Source organism: Schistocerca gregaria, chromosome 4 (assembly GCF_023897955.1).
Source record: "Schistocerca gregaria isolate iqSchGreg1 chromosome 4, iqSchGreg1.2, whole genome shotgun sequence".
In the NCBI taxonomy this organism is placed as follows: Eukaryota; Metazoa; Arthropoda; class Insecta; order Orthoptera; family Acrididae; genus Schistocerca; species Schistocerca gregaria.
In genome coordinates, this window is record NC_064923.1 from 350,840,699 (window position 1) to 350,865,632 (window position 24,934).

A 24,934-nucleotide genomic window follows, 5' to 3' on the forward strand; every position below is an offset into this window, starting at 1 on the left:
TGTAACATTGGACTTACTTTTCTATTTTTGCCAGAGTTTCTTCTGTCAGAGGGTTAGCATATCGGAAGGCAATATAATGTTTGTGTGGAGCAGTTTCTGGTGACACACGATCAAGTTTCTTGCATAATAAATTTCCCTGAAATAAAATGAAGCAGTTTGAACAAAGTCATCATGCATTTTAAAATAAAATCATTATATGGTAGAAGAAATAAATAATTCATTGTGTAGTACAATTATCAATTTCTCTGCAATGAACAACAAAATCTCAGGGTCTTTTTTCTTTTAATATTATTCTGTGAGCCGAATTTCAATCAATTCCATGTTGTTGATAATATAGAGTAAATCTCAAGTACCTATAGGTTTTCATAAAACAATTGCTGAAAACTACAAGACACACACAAAAATGACAACATCAATGGATAGAGCATCTTTTAAAGTTGCAAGTTCATAATATGCAACATGTCATAATTGCACTGGGTGGCAAGTATGTCAAAAAAGTGTGAGCATACTGTCTTTGTCATGTCACAAATAGTGCCCATATTGAGAACCTGTAATGCCAGTTAAAAACTAATAGAGATACTCTAACACTGATAGGTCTCTGTTTTCTGTATGTCTTATAGTTTGCATGTTATCTTCTTCTAAAAGACAGAGGTTAAGGGTTTTCATTACCTGCAGATCTGTCCATTTTAGAATTGGAGAGCCACCACCTATTTCACTGTATTTCTTCTGCACTTCAGGCGTTCTTCTTTTTGCAATGTACGGACCTAATGTTCTGGTAAAATAAATCATCATTAAATTCTTCAATAAAACATTACAGAACAAATGTAACCCCATAATATCTACAATTTCTCTATTTTATATATATTTCTCACAAGCTAGTATCCATTGCATTTTGATTTTCTTATTTTACTGGATTACCCCAAAGTGGGTTGGAAAATAAAGGCATATTTAGGAATATAACTTCTTATATATATCAACAGGAGACCAATTACAAGATGGGAGTAAAGATAACCATAGTTTATTGTTATCCTGGGCATTACTGAAATAAGCCCAATTAATTAATTTTGTTATTTGACTTTGTTAGTTATTAATTTCTAACTATATAACAAATTCTGGGGAAGCTACTTGAATTAAACAATTATAAAAAGACTTTCATCTTAGAGAAAAGAGTATACATGTTTGAATTAAAATACAATGAAAAAATATAATATCATACATTATCAAATAGAATTACAAACGAGAACTGTATTAATTTAGAAAACAAAGTATATGGAGCCAAATAAATAAACATATGGATGATGAAGTGTAGTGTTCCCAGTTTTGTATGGCAGTTTCCACTTTCTGAAAAAATAAAAATCATTATGTTACTTTGTTAAAATGAATTATGAAATGAACAAGTTCAGACAATTCAAACGGCTATTAACTGCATAAACTGGAATGGCTAATGGTGTATGATGATGATGATGATGATGATGATCATGATCATGATGACAGGAAATAGTTCACTTTACATTGTCATCTTTAGTGCACTTACCAAAATAATGAGTGAATGAGTGAGTGTTGATAAAAATGATTGTACATTAAAAATTATCAGTATAACAAATATTAAACATCTTTCAATTTACAGAACATGTTAACAGATAAAAATACAAAACACTACTGCACATAGGTTAACAAAGCAAAAATGGATAATACAGCCACTCTCCTACAAACAGAACATCAAACCTGGAAATTTAGACTGCAAGACAAATATCACACAGAACGATTGGATTCTCCATAATTATGCTTCCCCTTTCTCGCTCCCCTGATTATAATGAAACTACTTTACTGTGTTTTTCTCTACGAGGGAAAACTTCAATACCATCAACTCACTCTTCTTTTTCCTATGCAATTTTTACAGCCAGTTCTAGAGTAAAATTAGTCTCCCCCCCTCCCCCTCCAACACACACACACACACACACACACACACACACGCCATTTTCGATGGCCAGATATCATTTCTATACGACTTATTACAGTCAGTTATCTCACTGATTTGCGGGAGATAAAAACAACCGGGTTTGGAAGCTTTCTGTTTATTTTAATGATTATTGAGTCTTCTTCATCAGTCTATTACATGTTTGATTAGTCAGTGTGAGACTATCAATTAACGATTCCAATAGGAGATGCTGTAGAAAAGACATTACATGATGTGAAACTCAGAGTGTATGTTCGACGTCTGCCTCTGTGTCTCAGTGGTCAGCAAGGATGACTGCCATGCAGGTGACCTGTTTCAGTTCGGGCCACTACCAGGGATTTTCCCTAGTGGGAGTATTGGAACGGGATGTACTCAGCATCATGATACCAACTGAGCTGAAGAGCTAGTTGAATAAGAAGGAGTCACATCATACATCTGCTGACCCAACACCAGGAGGGAGAGTGGTGTGATGATTCACACCACTTCATACTGCATCCAGACTATGCCATTGGCTGAGGGTAACACAGGGGTTGGTCAGGCCCAATTGGCCCATCTGTGGTCAGAACAGTAGTGCTCTATGTGTTTGTTTGTTTGTGTGTGTGTGTGTGTGTGTGTGTGTGTGTGTGTGTGTGTGTGTGGGTGTGTTTTCCAAGGTCAAGCAACAAAGATATTACTTTTTCCCATAAAAATCTCACATAATTATCATGCTAATGAAATGAGACAAATTTAGGCTTACCAGAGGTGCACTGTCAGTTGTCCCTGAGAAGAAAAAAAAAAAAAAAAAAAAACCACTGTGATAACGGCCAGAACAATACTGATACACTACAGTGGCTGCAGTGTACTTACATATATATATTCTTACTGACAATGCTGGTCTTGTAATTGCCTTGTAAGCTCTTGTCCATATCTGTTTCACATAGCTGTAAAGGTTATATGATGCTGAGAAGTAATTACACCTCTTCTACATTTTAAATTACTGGAATCTGTCTGTGAGTGGAGCATTGGAAGGGAGATTTTTTATTCCTGCTGGTAGACCTCTTTATCAAATTTTAAAAGCCACTATGAAAAAATATTTCCCACCATTAAAATCTTTTCATTGACACAATAATATGCTAAATATAAATGCAACAGGGGTGTTCAGTTTATACAATAAGATCACAAGAAACAAAAATTAGAAAGTCTGGATTTATTTAATGGTCTTTTTTTTCTTTTGTGAAGAGTCTTGAGGAGACTGCTTATAATCAAGGGTCATATTATATATGGCTGTCCAGCATATTTGTTTTCATTGGTGCAGTTATATGTTTAGCATTATTGCCTCTGGTACATCAATCCCTCTGAAGGACAGCGTCTTTATCTGGTAAAAATTGGTCATAGATGGGATAGTGATTTTCTACCACTGTTGTCAAGGACTTTACCACTATGGTGCATTATCTTAGCAGTTACAATATGATAAACTTTTAACCTTAACATTTAACCAGTACGCATGCTAATTTTCAAATCATTAACACCCCGTATGTTAGCATATTTTATATGCTAAGTGTGAACAACAGATTGTAGGAATATATCACGTATTCCTGAAAGTACTTTAGTTTTGCTGCATTAATATGATTTTAAAATTTTTTTTTAGTATGATTTATGCTGAGATAAAGGAATTTTATTGCTGATGAAGACTTTATGGCAAAGCCAGCAACTGCTCCACTGAGATTTCTGTGAAGTATTATGTAAGACTGGAACAGTAGTCCCTACTGAAGAGAAACGGCTTGCCGAGATTCTGTAGCAGCATTCGTATCATACTTCTTTCATTTTTATTCACTTTTGACATATATTAATTAACTTTCATATTACTGTTTAGCCCAAAATGAAGAAATGCTCTCCAGAGTCATCAAACTTCCAGCTCTGTAAGTTTTTGTCTCTGTATCAGTGGACTACACCAACAGCCTTGCCACAATGGTAACACTGGTTCCCATCAAATCACCGAAGTTAAGCACTGTCAGGCTGGGCTAGCACTTGGATGGGTGACTGTCCAGTCTGCCGAGTGCTGTTGGCAAGCAGGGGTGCACTCAGTCCTTGTGAGGCAAACTGAGGAGCTATTTGCAATGGCCAGGAGAGTGGTATGCTGACCACATGTCCCTCTGTATCCACATCCAGTGACGCCCCTGGGCTGAGAGAATGGCATGATGGCTGGTCGGTACCGTTGGGCCTTCCAAAGCCTGTTCAGATGGAGTTTAGTGTAGTTTAGTATCAGTTGGCTACACTTAGACTGTTGTGAAGGCTATTTGGTTATGTAGAAGGGAGAAGAGTTGGTGGTGTGAAGTGTTTCATGAGTTTCAGTACTGGCTTGGTTTAATATTTGTACAATCAATGTGCATGTAACAGCTAGACTATCATGTGATCCATAAAATCATGCATTTCACTAACACTGATTAACTATACATCAATATTAAGATAACTAAACGAACTAAAATGAAATAAATAGATTGATGGGATTGAAATCTATAAATATGGAATGACAACTGAAAATTTGTATCAGACTAGTATTCCAATACAGATTTTATGTTCATTGCAAGCAGTAGCCTCTCTGAGCATGCCTCCAGCTCAAAGTTTCACTGATGCTTCCACTTATGATTTACAAACCTATGCAGTGGTGTAATTATTATGTTGCATGTATTGTAAACCACCTGAACAAGGTGTGGTGACAGCAGGGCCACCTATCAGAGATAACCTTGACCACAGAGACTGCTGGGCATCTATAGCATGAATCTGAGTAGATCCGGCCAAAAACAGCAAAGGCTATTGTTGTTGTTGTTGTTGTTGTTGTTGTTGTTGTTGGTGGTGGTGTTTACATCCTTAGTCAAATGGTCAGTGGAAGTTTTATTGAGTGTATGAAGTTGGAGCCAGACTTACAAATTTGGTGATGTGTAAGATAGCATGCATCTATGGTAATATGGGGGAATACTAAACACCTTTTTTAAATCTGTTTCACAGAGGAAGACCACACTGCAGTTCCTTCTCTAAATCCTCGCATGAACGAAAAAATGAGTGACATCCAAATAAGTGTCCAAGAAATAGAAAAGCAACTGAAATCACTCAACAGAGGAAAGTCCACTGGACCTGACACGATACCAATTCGATTCTAAATAGAGTACGCGAAAGAACTTGCTCCCCTTCTAGCAGCCATGCACCACAAGTTTCTACAGGAACGGAAAGTTCCAAATGATTGGAAAAAAGCACAGGTAGTTCCAGTTTTCAAGAAGGGTCGTCCAGCAGATGTGCAAAACTATAGGCCTATATCTCTGACATCGATCTGTTGTGGAATTTTAGAAGATGGTTTTTGCTCGTGTATCATGTCATTTCCGGAAACCCAGAATCTACTCTGTACGAACATGAATTCTGGAAACAGGGAACGTGTGAGACCCAATTCGCTTTATTTGTTCATGAGACCCAGAAAATATTAGATACAGTCTCCCAGGTAGATGCCATTTTCCTTGACTTCCGGAAGGTGTTCGATACAGTTCTGCACTGTCACCTGATAAACAAAGTAAGAGCCTACAGAATATCAGACCAACTGTGTGGCTGGATTGAAGAGTTTTTAGCAAAAAACAGAACACAGCATGTTGTTCTCAATGGAGAGGTGCCTACAGACATTAAAGTAACCTCTGGCGTGCCACAGGGGAGTGTTATGGGACCACTGCTTTTCACAATATATATAAATGACCTAGTAGATATTGTCGGAAGTTCCATGTGACTTTTTGCGCATGATGCTGTAGTATACAGAGAAGTTGCAACATTAGAAAATTGCAGTGAAATGCACGACGATCTGCAGCGGATAGGCACTTGGTGCAGGGAGTGGCAACTGCACCTCAACATGGACAAATGTAATGTATTGCGAATACATAGAAAGAAGGATCCTTTGGTGTATGATTATGTGATAGCGGAACAAACACTGGTAGCAGTTACTTCTGTAAAATATGTGGGAATATGCGTACGGAAAGATTTGAAGTGGAATGATCATATAAAATTAATTGATGGTAAGACGGGTGCCAGGTTGAGATTCATTGGGAGAGTCCTTAGAAAATGTAGTCCATCAACAAAGGAGGTGGCTTACAAAACACTCGTTCGTCCTAGACCTGAGTACTGATCATCAGTGTGGGATCTGTACCAGGTGGGGTTGACAGAGGAGATAGAGAAGATCCAAAGAATAGCGGCGCGTTTCGTCACAGGGTTATTAGGTAAGCGTGATAGCGTTACAGAGATGTTTATCAAACTCAAGTGGCAGACTCTGCAAGAGAGGCCCTTTGCATCACGGTGTAGCTCGCTATGCAGGTTTCGAGACGGTGCGTATCTGGATGAGGTATCGAATATATTGCTTCCCCCTACTTATATCTCCCGAGGAGATCACAAATGTAAAATTAGAGAGATTTGAGTGCGCACAGAGGCTTTCTGGCAGTCGTTAATGCTGCGAACCGTATGTAACTGGAACAGGAAAGGGAGGTAATGCAGTGGCATGTAAAGTGCCCTCAGCCACACACCGTTGGGTGGCTTGCGGAGTATAAATGTAGATGTAAATGTAGAAGATATTAAAGGAGTATGGTTAACAGAATCTTGATATCATCATACTGGGAGATGTTTGATGATAGGAGGCAACATATGAAAAGTTTTTTTAAGGTGAAAAATGGCAGTGACGCGTAGGAATAGTATATGGTTTTTGTTTTATTTTTTATGACAAGTAAGCTTAATTTGGAAAGTGGGATGGTTACACACATATTTTGACTAAACATCAGGCCAAGAAGTGTACAAATTGTGGTAAATAAAGCTCCAGTGATCCTGCAGAACTGATGTAATTGTAGCTAGAAGAAATTATTTCATTTTGAACATTTTTGCATTTTTAAGTTGTTATACCTACACTGAAGCAGGAATAATATTTAAATAAAAATAGGTCAAGCAAAATCACCATTAAAAGTAAAAGTCAGATGCGAAATCATTTTAAATTACAAACTGAAGTCTGTGTATTTCTTTCTTTTTCTTTTTTTGTTTAAGAATAAAGACAATTGTTCTTTTATGCAACTGTCTATGCAATAATACGTCTGCAGCAGAGATATTGGTAGCGAGCTCACAGCATCTTAAGGAACTGTTCAATGCTGCTTATTAGTTCTATTGAGTTAAAAAAGTATAATCTTTTACCCAGGTAAAAAATATACAGTTGGTGATTTGTTTTTGAATAGTAACTAAGGGAACACATTGAACTAAGCATATTTCACAAAATAGATCATACTAAATCCAAAACTTAGTGTGTCTCATAGTAAAAGTAACAATAAATATCTGAACACAAATGTAATCATCCCCGTCAGTGTATCAAATACCACAATACTAAAGACATACAGTACCAAAATTATTATCAGATCATGCAACATATTTACTTTTCTTGCCACAACTACTCGTAAGTAGTCAGACATAAAAGAAAAGTAAAATCTGGTATTTGATATGCAACCTTCCTTGCTATAAGTTAAAAATCTACCATTTCATTTGAATAAGGGGGCAGAATCAGTCCTGTTTGCAGATTATTCAAGCATTTTTGTGAAGCCAAGCAAACAAGCATCAATAGATAAAACAGCAAATGATATTTCTCCGAAAATTACCAATTGGTTCCCACAAACTGGCTAGCATTAAAATCTGGAAAAAAAAAAAAAAACCTCCAAGTTCTTAGGTGCACACATCAATGAAAACCATATAGTAGACCTGCTAAAAGGTTCAGTTTCTACTACTTTTTTCATGAGAATAATTGCCAACTTTATGAATACAGAAGTCAGTACATTAATATGGTTAGTATACTTTCATTCACTAATGTCTTATGGGATTATATGCTAGGGTAACTCTTCACTTAGGGTAAAAGTATCCATTGCACAAAAGAAAGTAATTAGAATTACTTGTGAGATTCGCTCACAAACATCTTGCAGGAATCTCTTTAAGCAGATGGAAATATGAACCAAAACCTTTCAGTTTATTTACTCATTTAAGAAATTCATTATCAACTATCCATCTGAGTTTGAGAATAACAGAGATATTCACAAGTATAACACTTGAAAGAAAAAGGAACTTGATTACCTTTTAATGAATATAGCCTTAGCAGAGAAAGGGGTGATATAACATAGGCAGCTGTAAAACTGTTTGACAATCTACAAAAGAAAATTAAATGCCTGCCAGATACTATCGGGGTTTTTAAAATTAAAAATGTTTCTCCTCAACAATTTCTTCCATACTAGCAGGAATACTTGAATAGAAATAATTAGTATTTTTATTGAATAGGCCTGTAAATTACCAGTGTGTTGGCATATAAATATTTCTTTGTTCATATGCATAAAAATATTTCCTAAGGAAGTAAATGTAGTTAACTCTTTAAACAACTGGGCATACTGAGAAGAGGTTTTGGAGTGAGCACCACATATATCATTATTACAAATTCCTGTACAACAAATAGTTTTTTTTTTTTCCTTCAGTGATGTACTATCCCAGAACATGACATCATAAGACATTAGTGAATGAAAATAGGAAAGAAAGTCAACTTTTTGACATTTTACTCTCCAAAAATCTGATGCAATCTGTAATGCACAAGCTGCAGAGCTTAGATGTTTATGCACATTTGTAGAATGCGCATTTCAGTTCAGGTTCTTATCTATATAAATACTTAATAATTTACAATAGCCTGTCTCATTTTTTGATTTATTCTTATTTATTCTTACACATTATTTCTAATAGTGTGATCATGCCTCATGCAGTACAGACTTACATGTATTGTGTTTTAGTTGATTACAGTCTATTTGCAGAAAGCCAGTTATTAATTTTCAAGAAAATTTTATTTACATTTTGAAGAGTAAATGCTTCTCCATTAGTTTTGATTGTAGCACTTGCATTGTGGTCAAAGAAAATTATTTCTGCCTCTTGTATATATGATGGCAAGTCATTTATAAGATTCATGAGTTGTTAAGCTGCTTGTGTGATAGTTTTCGCATTTATTTCTCATTTATGTCTTAGGGATTATGTATATGATATTTTTCTGATAGTACGTCTACAGCCTAGCTTGAATATGATCAAGTGGATTACACTTATACAAGTGATTTAATAAATTGTTAAAGAATGTGATCTATTCCTTCTGCACCACAAAACTCTGTCAAACTCTGATTCTAGCATCGGATCCCCTATGTCTTCCAAATCAACACCCAGTTCTTCCCCCCACGTAGAGACCCTCTGCGTGCCCTTTCCAGATAACCAAACTCTCTTCTGTGTTTAACAGTGAAATTCCTTTGTACTTTTAATTTGGCATTTTTACCTTAAATTTCACCGAAATTAATTTGGCATTTCTATATGCTGAATCTGGCCTGATAATTGTTTCATTTTTGATTTCTCCTGTAGTCATTTCCATTTAGGTTCTCTATACTTTCTATAGATTTCATTTCTGAGTGACTTATATTGCTTTATTTCTTTCTTCTGCCGAACATTTTTGTATTTACTTTTTTTGCGAATCAAGTGAAATATTTCTTCCATGACCCACAGTTTCTTTCAGTTACCTTCCTTGACCTGCACTTATCTATCCAACATCTGTGACTGTCCTTTTATGGGATGTTAATTTCTCTTAAATTGAACTGTCAGCTATGTTTTTCATATCACAGCTTCTACAGCCTCAGAGAAATTCAGGCACAAACCAACATTCCTCAACATGTCAGTAGCCCTCTTTATACACTGATGCTTCATGACATGTGATTCTTTATCTGCTATTACTAGCTGAAATACATTGCAGAAGTAAAGGAATCTTTTGCTCTCCTATTCCTGCTACCAAGGCTGTATCCTCATCACCTAACCTATGATATTCTCTCTCTCTCTCTCTCTCTCTCTCTCTCTCTCTCTCTCTCTCTCCACCCCCCCCCCCCCCCCCCTCAATTTTTCGCTTCTGACTTTGGAATGCTGGCTGTTTATTCCTTATTATGAAAATAATACTGTCACTGAACTGTTCACAATAACTAACTCTTTACCCTAACTTCCTATTCATAACAAATCTTACACCTGTAATATAATTTTCTACTGCTGTTCATATTACCCTATATTCCTCTTCTTTTCATTTCACTTCAATAAGCTCTACTGCATCTAACTGTGGCCTTTTCACATTTGCTATCTTTCCTTCCATATTTAAGTTTCTAAAATTGCATGCTTCAATTCATAAAATGTTACCTCTTCATTGGTTTTTGAGTGTTGATCATGATCACATTTCCCTTGGCAATTCCATTCCAGAGATGTGAATGGGGAAACTATCCCAGAATTTTTTGCCAATGGACAGCACTAAATGACACTTTTTTCCTATTACATGTTGTATTTTCTGTTGTGGATCCATATTGTGTACCTTTGATGCAGTGGTTTCAGTTGCATTCTGCATCCTCATGGTGTTGATCATTGCTAATTTTTTCTTCCTTTGGGGACAGTTTTCTGCCTCGATGGCAAGGAGGTGCCAGGCGGTACCAGCTGTGCTATCTCCCAATTACTGGTCACAGTTTTCTACTTGGGGGATTTATGGCTATATTTCAACTCCATGTATTGGCCCTGATGGGCCATTCAGTACTGACTGGCTGTCATGACATCCTCTGCCAATGGCATCATTCAGATGGGGTTAGCCTACAGCTCTCCTGACCTTTGTCAGCTTCCTTGATCTTGGGTCTGCCACTTATCACACAAGAAGCTACTCAATTGGCACCTTGAGATTGAGTACACATCATATCACTCCTTCCATCAAAGAAAATCTCTGGCAGTAACAGGAATGGAACCTGGCTTCTCCATACAGCAGTCCCATGACCACTTAGCTGTCGAGATGGACGGGATCTATCAAGCATATTGTATAAAAGGAGCGGTTAACTCAGCAGCAAAGTCTGACAGAATTTGAAAGGGAGTCCACTGGATTTTGGGGTCTTGTTCAATTTTAGCAATTTCAACTGTTTCTTGATGCCACTGATAACAACATCTATATCATTCACATATGCAATGGTATAAGAACTGATCTGAGAAGGTAGTCCTGGATCCTCCTTTAGAAATAAATATTTGAAAGTTGAATTTAGTAATTCTGCTTTTGGCTTGCTACCCTCAGTTCATGTTTCTGTGTTGTGCACAAGTGTCTGAATGCCAACTTTGGTGATGCTGAGAGTCAAATTTTTTTGGGTTTTGAGACAGGTCTTTCAATAGGATTTTGTTATAGTATTCATTCACGACTTTGGGCATTACCTTTTGACAGCTAACCATGTTTCATTTAGCATTCTAACCAACTTTTGTCTTCAAGAGTTTCTCTCATGTTTGAACTCATTAATCCAGCTGAAAATATTCAAACACCAATTTGCATTTGGCCCTACCTTACATACAAAATCATCATGCAGAAATGCTCCCATGTCAACCCAATTGTTATCTCACCATAACTGGTGCACAAAACTAAACAAGTGTATGGCTGGTGTCCCACCTAGTAGACCAAGCAAGGCGAAACTTGCATGTTTTACCAAGAACTGGTGTCACTACCAACCACATTTCTTGGAACTGAAACAGTCAACTGCAGCACAGGAGACTTCAAAAATGAATGACCTTTGCACAGATTTCAGTAATAGTAACCTTGTTCCAGTTGCATGTTGTGATGGCTTATCTTACTTTACCCTCCTCCTCCCCTACAACTACTAATCATCATCAATGTGCATTGTTCCCACCCCCTTGCTGCTATTTTTACCAGTGTTTTACTTTAACTGTTTATTTTATACAGAGAGCAGGGAGAGTAATGACTGTATCATTGTTGAAGAACGTATTGTATTTTTCTTTGACACAATCTAGGGGAACAGAGTGAATATAATGTGTAAAAAAAACCAAAGACTTTTACTTAATACTTTGTCTGCTTATTTGTCATGAACATTTTGCCTATCATTCTTATTCTGTAAGGCAGTGACTATCTTTAATGGGAGGGGTGAATTCTTCATCAACTTATGTGTTCCAGTAAATTTAAAGATGTAAAAGTAATTTACTATGTAAAATTATTGAGACTAACTTGGAACAAAAATCTCCATAGTAGAAGCATGCTCCACTTCAGACTATTCTAACCTAGGACAAAAAGCACATAATTTCCTGACAATTTTCCAGAACACAGAAATACACTTTCTTACTTACCCTTGTACAGGCAGTTGAATCATATCTCTATCTGTCATTATTCTAAGCAAATAGTCATGGACTTCATCTGTTGTCTTGGGACCACCCATGTTCAGCATAAGGATTGCTGTCTTCGGTGCAGTCACAGATTCTGACAAGGGTTGTGATGCTGCTTTTGTAGACAAATATTTCAGTTGTTTCATGTTATTAGTTACTGGAAGATGTCGACCTGACCACAAAGAATACCAGGAGGTAATGAAGCATTGTAAAATATTATAGTGGAAGTTTTACATTTGGAAAATAACATTGAAATAACAAATTTCCTGAATGGGAATGAAACTGCACTCTTATCCTTCTGGGGACTGAATGGCTACAATTTTTAAGACACTAGTCATAAAGAGGAATCACACTATAATAACAAAGTCAAGTGTTTCTGCAGAAATTACGTGCACTTGCTTCAACCTTTCAAAGTAACTGCTTTCTTCCTAATATGAATACATAAAGTAAGAAGTTACCTAAAGAGGCTACATGATAATCCTTAAAAATGAGTGACATAAAACCCAGTAACTGCCTGACACAACCATTATGTAACTGAGTTCATCTAGAAGCAAATAACAATATAACAAACATACATATGACAAATGCTTAAAAAACTATGAGACTTTGGAAAAAGTCAAATCATGAAACAATCAGAGAGAAGATGGTCATTTTGGAGAAACAGTAGTGACTGTGGCATTCTCTGTGCACAGTGTGAATGATAAAGTGCATGTAGGGCTAGTGTAAAATAAGTTGGCACCTGTGCAGAAAGGCATTCTTATTCTCAACACTCGATGAGTCCACTTCTTTGTTTTGAAGGGCACTCACCTTAGTATGCTGTTGTCTGCTGAACTGTGTACTTCACCTGCTAGAAGCAACCATCAGAGTTGTCAAATCATTTGTCTTACTGGCATTACTTGTTAACAGTATAATTCACAGGTTTGTTAGCTGTAGCTTAGAAGTTCTGCTTGTGAGTAGCCTTCAGTTTCTGAATTGCACCTCCCCCACTGTGCAATGACTGCTTGCAATTGAACCTCCACTGTTATCAGTGTCCACAACCCTACCATGTCCTCAGTACAGGTACATGTACTCTACCAGAATGTTCTGAAAGATCCATGATGCAATTCATCATAGAGTTCTTCAAACACTTACCAATCCACAACTGTAATTATCACTCAGATTGTGTGGGGTCATCAACGAAGATAAAATTTGACTTTGCAGGTTGGTTGGTCGTCTTATCTGGCTCAAGTTTGCAGGCTAATTGCAAAATATCACTACTGGAATTATTGGTTGTACAGTATATGGAAGCAGGAAATACAATTTCAACTGCCTCTAGTTGTGATATGGGAAACTGTGTCTCTTTTCCTTAGTGGAGACAGCTCAGAGTGCACTGTTGAACATTGTATCTCTGAGATGTTTCATTTTTTCTGAAAAGCTGCAAGGGCTATGCCTGTCATCCCACTTGATTATTTATTTATTTATTCATTTATTTTTGTAACTCATTCCAAGGGTGAAATTGAGGGTAAATCACTACAAATCTGCCATGAGATTCCTAACAATTATCAGTCTTCTGTGAAACATTCAAGCATGCCTTGCTGATTATGTTATGATGGATGACTTTTTAAGCAGTAAATTTATCTGCAATAAATGGTCTGCTGTTTTATTGCATTTTGTATGATTTGAAATACTATCAAACAACCCACTTTAAAATCACAGTAATGGCTGTTACAGTGTGAGCAATCTCTATCTCTCTTTTTAACTTGAACTGAACTTTCCTTTGATTGAGGTCTGCCATCAATAATATGCATAGTATCTCACAAAGATTGAGCTAGTTTATGAAGAAAATACATTTAGTCACAGTCGAGTGACCTACTGCTACATTGATATACTGAACTCCTTCACATACGAGTTAAATTTATTTGAAGTTTTTATTCCATTTCTAAAGACACTGATAAAACAATATATTTTCATCTGATATGAATATAATACAGGGAAACATTCCATTTGGGAAAAATATATCTAAAAACAATGATAATGTAACTTACCAAATGAAAGCATTGGTATGTTGATAAGACCCACAAACACACAAACAAAATTCAAGCTTTTGTAAACATCGGTTGCTTCATCAGGAAAGACGGAAGGAGAGGGAAAGACAAATGGATGTGGGTTTTAAGGGAGAGGGTAAGCAGTCATTCCAATCACGGGAGCGGAAAGACTTACCTTAGGGGGAAAAAAGGACAGGTATAGACTCGCGCACACACACACACACACATATCCATCCGCGCATATACAGATGCAAGCGCTAAGAACTGCATATTATGCATACTTTGTCAACAGTTTTATTTGATTAAATACAGCTCCAGTTACATAAAAAACATATCTTATTTAGTGAAAATAAATACATTACATGCAGCTGGAGCTGCTATTTAATCAAATATAACAACAGTTGTGGATGACCTTTGTCAAAGATGAGTAGTATTTTGTACAAAATAATAAATATTTTTATTTATCCTTCAAAGAGCATATCAGCACAGTAACGAGATAACTTTATTGTGAAAAGGGGAGTTACTACTGACCATATAGTGGAGATGCTGAGTTGCTGATGGGCACAATAAAAAACTATCACACATAAAGCCTTACTGGCCGAAAGCTTTATGTGTGACAGTCTGCAACTCCATATCTTCTCTATATGGTGAGTAGCAACTTTCCTTTTCATAATATTGTTACAATCCTTCCTGGATTTTCCACTGTTTGATTAATGAGATAACTTACAATTTAGGGGGAAACACAGCACAAAATTTACCTTCTGTTTCTAATGTAACTATATACCTTCATGAATATTATGCAGGATGAATCTGAACTCTATCACCAAAATTTTGGAGATTATTCCGGGTTATCTCCTGTATATTTTGGTATATGGAATCTGCAACGTCTGGCAACTGATTAGAGTGATAACATAATTATGATTTAGTCATTTTGTTGTTCCAGTTAACTTTATTTCTGTGAAAATGTCCTCACAGCAGTGAACAAGGCTGTGATATGCAAACACCGAAAGGTAAAATACAAATCACAGAATAATGCAAGTACTGTGTTATAGTTGGCTTTAAGGCAGGAAGAACTCACTGGGGTGTAAATGTGCCATTTTCCACTGCACAATGTGTTTACTGGCCAAATCTTCCATTGCTAAACCTATCTACACTGCTGTGTATCATTGTTAACACAATTAACACTATCCAGGAAAAAAGAGGAAGAAACTAATTATCCTGAATGCAAGCATACACTGAGGTGACAAAAGTCATGGGATAGCAAAACGCACATATACAGTTCGTGGTAGTATCATGTATACGAGTTATAAAAGGGCAGTGCATTGGCAGAGCTGTCATTTGCGCTCAGGCGATTTATGTGAAATGCTTTCCTAAGTGATTATGGCTGTATGCATGACAGGAATTAACGGACTCTGAATGTGGAATGGTAGTTGGAATTAGACACATGAGACATTCTGTTTCAGAAATCATTAGCGAATTCAATATTCCAATTACTGCAGTGTCAAGAGTGTGCTGAGGATACCAAGTTTCAGGCATTACCTCTCACCATGGCCAACGAAGCGCACAGTGGCCTTCACTTAAAGACCAAGAGCCATGGCATTTGCATGGAGCTGTCAGTGCTCACAGACAAGCAACACTACATGAATAAATCAATGTGGGACGTATTCATTAGGACAGCGCAGTGAAATCTGATGTTAACAGGCAACGGCAGCAGATGACCAATGCTGGTCCCTTCGCCAACAGCATGACATCATTGCAGTGCCTCTCCTCAGCTCTCGACCATATTGGTTGGACCTTAGACGCCTGGAAAACAGTGGCATGGTCAGATGAATTCTGATTAAAGTTGGCAATAGCTTATGGTAGGGTCTCAGTGTAGTGCAGATCCCATGAAGCAATAGACCCAAGTTGTCAAAAAGGCTTTGTACAAGCTGGAGGTGGTTCCATAATGGTGTGGCTATGTTTACATGGAGTGGACTGTGTCCTCTTGTCCGACTGGACCAGTCATTGATTGGAAATGGTTATGTTTGGTTGCTTGGAGACCATTTGCAGCTATTCATGGACTTCATGTTCCTAAACAAATATGTTTTTATCATGGATGACAATGCCACAATTGTTCATCATTGGTTTGAAGAACATTTTGAATAATTCATGAGAATGATTCAGCCACTCAGATTGCCTGACATGTATCCCATCAAACATTTATGGGACATAATCAAGAGGTCAGTCTGTGCACCAAATCCTGTGCCAGTAACACATGTGCAATTACAGACAACTATAGAGGCAGCATGGCTCAATATTTCTGCAGGTGATTTTCAGTGACATGTTGAGTCCATGCCATGTCAAATTGCTGTTCTATGCCAGGCAAAAGAAGCCTGACGAGGAGGTACCATACCCCATGGCTTTTGTCACCTTAGCATAAGGGCGAAGTATTTTGGGTGAATGGAACAAATTTGTTTCGAGCAAGGCATATGGTAGTCCTATATATGTTGACATCTGTACTATCATACAAATATTTTCATTACATTGCTCTCACTGAGAGAAATGGCAGTAAGAGATCAAACTAAGTGTAGTCACCCTACAACAATACACTGAAGACCACGAGTGCCTTATACAAAAATCTTCTGTATTTATCTCTGAACAACACCTAAAATTATGTCAGTGGAGTTCAGGTACATTTCCATATAAAGTCAGTTAACAAATTTTCATGAACCAACATTAAATGATTACTCCAGGGAATACAACAACCCTCTACGTATCGCTCATACAGTGATCACGAAGATAAGATTAGAATAATTACTGCACACACAGAGGCATTCAAACACTCATTCTTCCCACACTCCATAAGTGAAAGTAGGTCTAACAGGAAGAAACCCTGATAACTGCTACAATGGGATACACCCACTGCCATGCACCTCAAGGTGATTTGCAGAGTGTAGATGCAGATGCTGGAGCAGATTAACAGTACTGGTACATCCAAATACAGTCATACTTGGTTTAATTTTTTTTCACAAGTCTCACAGCAGTGTAGGTACCAACTACACTATCTGGCAAGTCAAATTATGCAAAGAAACCACGTTAATTTTATGTAATGCACGGTGAATGCTATCTGTTTCCTATCTGTAAGTTGCAGGGGGGTGAAAGAAAGCAGTGGCAGGGGATGGAGGTCGAAGATACTGGATCGAGCAGGAAGAAGTAGAGGGAAATATAACTGTTACGTGCACTGTAGAAGTTATATCTTGCTTCGGAAGCTCTCTAAGTGTCAAATTTCAGTCTGCAACCTTATTACAATTCTTTTTGGGGAAAAGAAAAGCAATTATGACTCCATAACACTGTAATTACTAATATTCGCAGACGAGAACGTTTTGTATCTAACAAGTGCGGAAAAAGTATTTGAAGAAAGAATAAGAATTATTGGATTGTGTTTTACACTTTCTTCTCTCTCTCTTTTCCCTCAAATTACAGATAATTTGTCGGTCTTGTTTACTCGTCGGCAGAGCGTGGATACTATGTCTGCACACTCTCTACTTCTAAAATGTTTTTTCGTATTATGGACACACACACACACACACACACACACACAGAGAGAGAGAGAGAGAGAGAGAGAGAGAACGTACTGCAGAAAGCACTTACCCATTACGAAGCGTACAGTGTTCATTATGGATTGCTCAGAATTTCAGTATCTATTTGGACTATCTATCAAAAATCTTCTCTACAATTTCGCTATTTAGTCTCAGGACGACAATCACGTGTGAGAGAACTACCCTACTGATGACACCAAAAGTGCTCGTCACTTCTCTGCCGTGATGTAACGTTGGCTACAAAAAATAACAAGACAGAAATAATGGTTCTCTTGATAAAGAAAGTTGCTTCATGAAGATAACATTGTGTTTATATAAACAGCTGATCTGGTCTAAAGGACGCTTTCATGCTTCTCGTTTTTCATTTCACCAGCATGCTGCCAATATAACGAAAATCCTTGCATACGTCAGCCGACACTGAGTCGGGAAAGACAATACATAACATTATTGTTGGTGTACATGTCATGTAGTCTATACCACAAGGCAAGAAATAACTTGAAAACTAGTTTCTGTTTGTTAGTTCAAGGAAGCAGCTTGTTAATACTTTTCTTGTCCAACCGAACCTCTGTTTAGGTCTAATCATAAAAACGCTGAAGCGCCAATTTTCACATCTGGGAGCTAAAATTTACAATGGATTTCACAATAAGACTTTTACTATGTCCCGATTCGTGACATCCTTACAAGCATCAAGCACGTTTCCACTGATGTCAGGCTGTCTTTTAACAGGTACGTCAGATAACAAGACACTTAAAATAATGGAGTGTTATAGGCAGTGAGTAGCACCCTAACTTATTTATTCATTTTTGGTATACTACACTGCTAAATTTGCTCAACGTTTGAGTTATTCTTCTATTAGCTTTCAGAAATTACAGGTGTCTCGGTGCCAATGCGCACTGATATGGGTGTGTTTTTGGGTACCTGATTGTGTTACAGCTACTGAAAATTTACAAGTTTCCCGTAATTTAGGAGCAATAATCAGCACTTGTCTGCTGATATAGTTCATGAATACACGCTCAGATATACATCATCGTATTTCTAAAGGTGAACTTTTCTTGCAAGCTCAAATCTTACACTCCTCATTCCTACGCATGATGCATGTTGTGCTTCGCTCTAGACGGAAGCATAAAATTATTAAAATGTGATGGTTGTGAGTTCAGTGGCAACGCGTTGCAGGGATATGGTGGTGGCGGTACAATGTGAAATATGCTGTCAGTAGTTGGCCGCATAGTGCTATTGTTGGTGGATCTATACAAATTATTCATTTTTTCGTTATTTGTATTAACATCATACGAGTGTCTTGTTCCAAAATTTAGGTGCTTTCCAAATGTTTTCGCTTTTTATTTCTTCAGTGTTGGTCACATATTTTCGACAGTTGTTTGTTATTTGCGCTAAAGAGTAAAGTGTCAGACTGAGTTTTCTGCGCTGCAGTGAAACTTTGATAAACGGTGTGGAGTTGTCGGCAATCGTGTTGAATAGTTGATTATATCGAAACGTTTAATTTGTTGAAAGTGAGAGCTCACTGTCGAAGTTGAATAAGCAGATGCCATGAATTAATAGTTACGTTATGTAAAGATTGTCAAATGAGTTCGGGTTAAGTCTTATTTAGTAATTGTATACCAAATTACTCTTAAGAATTCCAAATATTGTTCTGCCATGGAAAATAAGGAAAGTGAGATTGTGCTTCTTATTTTACTTGGTTTGCCAGCTAGTGGCAAAACAACGTTATCAAAAGTGTTGATGAAGTTGAGTGGCGACGTTAATGTTTCTGGATCCGTGGGTGAAAAAAATCACAGTATAATTCATATTTGTTATGATGCATTAGTGCCACTACTTTCGCTTGAACAAACTAAGTGGAGTGAAACTCGTAAGAAGGTTGTTGTCGTAGTTGAAAATATTATTTGCCTCCTGAAAACACAGAACTATTCAGAACTAGACGACTACTTGCAGTGTATGCAAATAGAGAATACCAAAAGGCACATTTCACAAACTACAAATGAAACTACAATCCTTCTCATAGATGACAATATGTATTACAGTAGTATGCGGTATGAATATTTTAAAATGGCAAGAAAATATACAATAAGTTTTGCAGAAATCTGTTTACACTGTTCAGCAGAGGTGGCTTGTAGTCGCAACTCTCAGAGATCAGATGATCGTGTGGCACAAGGTACTATTATTAGAATGGCAGGAAAACTGTGCTGCCCCAATAAGAAAAATTCGTGGGAGAAATGGTTCTGTTGTCTCTCTTCAGAATCGCCATTTGATGAAAGAGATGCTCAAGCTGCATTCCAGGTTATAGGGGATAGCCTTAAGGAACCAGTTTTACCTATGAATAATGAAGATGATGAGAATGCACATAAAAAATGTGCTCCTAATCTCATTCATGAAGCTGATATCGCTCTGCGGAAAGTTATAGGTAGTAAAATAAAGCAACTATCTGCAAGCACCGCTGCTGCTAAAAATAAGAAATCCTTAATTTTAAAGAAACAGTTACTCCTACAAGAATTGAAAAGTGGTGTTCTGGAGGTGCCAGAAGTCATATATAAAATGTTTGAGACCAGAAGTGATGAACTGCAGGAAGAGTTACAACAGTGGTGGCTAACTTTTTTTATGAGGAATGTTTAGGTCCAGTACAGTAAATGCAACTGTGAGAACTGGCAGAAAGCACTGGAAACACAGGTAACTAAACAAATTTTGTATTGTGATTTTGTACCAAAATAACAACTACACAGTAGGTTTTACTTTAAATTATGGTTTTTAATTAATGAGCTATTGGTGTAGTTATCTTCCAACTGAATTGGGATTGGCCATATTGTAAATCATCTAGATAGCTTTGTGTATTACTAAAGACTGGATATAAAATGTATATTGGCTATAGCAAGGAAAGTGTTTATGAAGAAGAGAAATTTGTTAACACTGAGTATAGATTTAAGTTTCTGGAAGTCTTTTCTGAAAGTATTTCTATGGAGTGTAGCCACGTATGGAAGTGAAATGTGGATGATAAATAGTTTAGACAAGAAGAGAACAGAAGCTTTTGAAATGTGATGCTACAGAAGAATGCTGAAGATTAGATGGGTGGATCACACAACTAATGAGGGGGTGCTCAATAGAATTGGGGAGAGGAGGAATGTGTAGCACAACTTGACTAGAGAAAAAGATTGGTTGATAGGACACATTCTGAGGCATCAAGGGATCACCAATTTAGTATTGGAGGGAAGTGTGGAGGGTAAAAATCATAGAGGTAGACCAAGAGATGAATAGACTAAGAAGTATGTATGTTTCAGTAGTTACTAGAGTGAAATTTTCACTCTGCAGCAGAGTGTGCGCTGATATGAAACTTCCTGGCAGATTAAAACTGTGTGCTCGACCGAGACTCGAACTCGGGACCTTTGCCTTTCGCGGGCAAGTGCTCTACCGACTGCGCTACCCAAGCACGACTTATGCCCCATCCCCACAGCTTTACTTCTGCCAGGAAGTTTCATATCAGCGCACACTGCGCTGTAGAGTGAAAATTTCACTCGAGAAACATCCCCCAGGCTGTGGCTAAGCCATGTCTCCACAATATCCTTTCTTTCAGGAGTGCTAGTTGTGCAAGGTTCGCTGGAGAGCTTCTGTAAAGTATGGAATGTAGGAGGCGAGATACTGGCAGAAGTAAAGCTGTGAGGAGGGGGCGTGATTCGTGCTTGGGTAGCTCAGTCGGTAGAGCACTTGCCCGCGAAAGGCAAAGGTCCCGAGTTCGAGTCTCGGTCCGGCACACAGTTTTAATCTGCCAGGAAGTTGCAGTAGTTACTTGGAGATAAAGTGGCTTGCACAGGACAGAGTAGCATGGAGGGCTGCATCAAACCAATCTGTGGACTGAAGACCACAACAACAACAACAACATTAGTAAAGCCTAACATGAAGCATCTGATTTGAAAGTGTATCCTCTAAACCATTTGCACATTGTACACAGATGCATTACAGCTTACAAGAAAGTCTGTAAGCAGAAAATTAATTTGTAAGACATGGTGGTAGTCCTACAGATCAGATACTGTATGGACTATATATCCTAGTTCACTAATGCTTGCTGTATTCTGGTAGTGAATTTTAGTGTCAAGAAGTTTTTAGCTACAGTTAATTACATGAGGTAATTTGCGTGCAACATCAGACACATTTTGAGAAACATCTCCTTAAAGTCCTTTCTTGAGAACATCTGACTGAGAAAATAGCACTTTCCAGTTGACACAATCTTCTTTTTAATGTCCAATAATGTTCCTACATAGACTGGGCACTACATTAAAGTGTGCAATGAGTTTCTTACAAAATGACAGCATACACTTCTCCTTAATTTTAATAAAAGAAATAATGCTGTCCTTTGTGTGCAATTTTAATTGGTGTGGGTTCAGAAAAGGCCTAATGTATTGGTACTTCTGCTGTGAGAGTTTCATCACTTCAAGAAGCAGTTATTGGGGTGGTGATACATATAGGCCCTATGCCAAACACTACCGCGTCAAGCATGTCTGTCTGCTCCTAAAAGCTCTGTAGAGGAAAATGCATTACTTCAGAAGAAAGGATTTTGGCTGAGTCATTACGTTGCATCTGTCTGTGACTGAGTGTCTCCTCTGGGCAGGTAGCAGTCTATCCTTGTCATACTATTATTGTTAGTCCCTTATTTGATTTTTAATTTATAATTGTCACTACTAGGAACATCCTCTTTCTACAAAGCAACTACAGCTTGGTAGTGCCTCGAGAGCAATTTGCGACCCTGTATGTTGTTAGCTTTCAGTGTCGTGCAAGGTACACTGTTATTTTTGTACATGAAAACTTTTCTGTCTGGCATAAATTGTTTTTCTGTTTTATGTTCTTATCAGAAATGGGCAGTCTGAGATTATATCTAATGAATTTTTCAGAAAATGCCGTAAAATGGAGCATTTAATGAAAATTTGTGTATGATGTCTACAGAAAAGATTCCACATGTATGAATGTTTGGTAAACTATAATATCTAAAAAAAAAAAAGTATCTTGAGACGTCCATAACAGTTTTATAGTTCAGTTCTTGCTGCAGATCTCTAGAGGAAAAAGTGTTGGTCGTACTGAACAGAAATGCAGTCAGTGAATCTAGAAGGATGCGGCATTTCAGTGGATGCAGAAATGCTCGCCCATGAGCAAACATAGCATCACAAACTTGGAAAATCATTAAATATCATTCAAAGATGCATAAACAGTATTTAGAAGAAGTAAAAAGTAAGAGGTGAGCTTTCATAATTTGGAAGAGGTACTGTAGTCATTGTTAGAGAATAGATACTGTTGTAAATGATCATGCTAGTAGACAGGTATACATGGATGTTTTAGAGTTTGATGCAAATTCTTGCTTATTGTAGAACTTAAATTTCACATTTTCTCAAATTAATCGCCATGAAGTTCTCTCATCCACAAATGGCGTAGTAAAGGCTCAAAAATACGATTCCCGGGAAAGGGCTATTCTGGAATTTTTCAAAACGCAGTGCCTTCATGGAGATCTAGACAAGGCTTATGTGTGCTTGAGCTGGGCAATAAGGTGGACATTTAGGACATGTTAGTTGCTCCTTATTATGTTTAAGTTAACACACTTATTTTGACCGTGTAAATTATAATAGGCAATTGTATTCGACAGTTAAAGCAGCATGGATGGCGAACTTACTCCCAAGGTACATGCACCACTTCGACACTTGCCCAATCTACAATTACCATAATCTTTATGAAAACTCTCAACAAAATGCTATCATTACTAGTTTCAGTTCCACCAATTAGTGCCTTTTATTACTGGTTGCGTACAATGTGCACACTTGCGATTGTGATGATGTTTGGTCTGTGGGGCGCTCAACTGCACAGTTATCAATGTCCGTACAAATTCCCAATCTTTGCTCAGTCCAATCTCTCCACTTTCAGGAATGATGATGAAATGATGAGGACAACACAAACACCCAGTCATCTCAAGGCAGGTGCAAATCCCTGACCCTGCCAAGAATTGAACCCGGGATCACGAGCTGCGGACACTTGTGATTATAAGACTTTTATCCATTGTGGATGTGGAAACACTGCGACTGTGGTGTGAAAGGTTTTCAGAAATTACTGCAACCAGTCGCCTTTTATGTAGATGTATTTTATTTAACCATGACCGGTTTCGAGCTGCCTAGCAACTCATCATCAGATGGTATATACATTCAGTGCTTTTTTTGTACCCATTGTGTGGGTGGTTGAGTATCGGTGGCTAGACAGAAACGAGAACAAATAATCGCTACATGTGGTACAGTAACACGAAATATTTACAGCATAATTTATGTTTAACGTATAAGAGCAAATAATCACTACATGTGGTACAGTTACACGAAATATTTACAGTTTAATTTACGTTTTGAGGTGTTACTTACAGATAAATCTTTCTGCAGGTATATATATTAAAACTTTCTCTAGATGTATATTACTTTTATGAGGCACTGTTGGAAACACATATCTTGTTTTTCGTAATCATCGCTGAACACACTTAGCCACAGATACGAATACAGGATTTACACATTATAAACAAGCCAAAGATTGCAATATAACTACAGTATCAAAGATTTCAAGTTGACCAGAGACATTATTAGTCATCATTCACACTGACAAGAGATTTGTCTTTATTACATAGAAAATAAATGTAAATTAGCTTAAACTAGTAAAATGTTTATTTATAAATTAACTGTGCAATTTTAACAGGTATATAAAACTAGATTTTTTACATTATATTTCAGTTACATTTAAGATTATTGGTATTGAGAGTATTATGACAGCTAATTTCTTGCTCCTTCCATTGGCTGATCTTGGCATATGATGTCTGGGATGAGAGGTTGATAGTTAACTTAAAATAATAAGTAATGCTGGTATTTGATAGGGTGTGGAAAAGGAGTTGGCGGTGGGGGGGGGGGGGGTATAGGAAAATAGAGAGGGGGGTTGAGAGGGTGATGTGGAGAGAGAATAGAGCTGAAGGGGGGGGGGGGGCGAGAAGTGGTAGAAGCTTTTATGTGTGTGTGTGTGTGTGTGTGTGTGTGTGTGTGTGTGTGTGTGTGTGTGTGTGTGTGTGTGTGTGGGCCATTCTGTTTCTGAATGACTGTTTAGTTTTTTAAGTTCAAAGAATCTTTAAAATTCTGAAAGAAGGAGTTATTCGC

General features: G+C 37.4%; 2 protein-coding genes across 10 annotated transcripts in view; one reads left to right on the forward strand and one right to left on the reverse strand.

Moving 5' to 3' along the window:
• The window catches only part of LOC126266624 (ferrochelatase, mitochondrial), a 72,257-nt gene extending 53,729 nt beyond the window's left edge, over positions 1 to 18,528 (reverse strand). Inside the window, exons 1-4 of the mRNA XM_049970975.1 lie at positions 17,824 to 18,528; positions 12,134 to 12,341; positions 670 to 772; positions 18 to 136 (exon numbers count right to left, since the gene is read on the reverse strand). Of these exons, the coding sequence (XP_049826932.1) occupies positions 18 to 136; positions 670 to 772; positions 12,134 to 12,341; positions 17,824 to 17,848 (455 nt within the window). The 5' untranslated portion in view covers positions 17,849 to 18,528. The remainder of the gene's footprint in view (positions 1 to 17; positions 137 to 669; positions 773 to 12,133; positions 12,342 to 17,823) is intronic.
• Positions 18,410 to 24,934, forward strand: part of LOC126266625 (L-seryl-tRNA(Sec) kinase) — a 45,190-nt gene continuing 38,665 nt past the window's right edge. The window contains exons 1-2 of one of the 9 annotated variants that reach the window (XM_049970985.1): positions 18,893 to 20,450; positions 23,679 to 23,943. In XM_049970985.1, coding sequence (XP_049826942.1) covers positions 19,425 to 20,396 — 972 coding nt within the window. In that variant the 5' untranslated portion in view covers positions 18,893 to 19,424 and the 3' untranslated portion in view covers positions 20,397 to 20,450; positions 23,679 to 23,943. The other 8 variants (XM_049970977.1, XM_049970983.1, XM_049970979.1 and 5 more) reach the window with 8 other exon arrangements.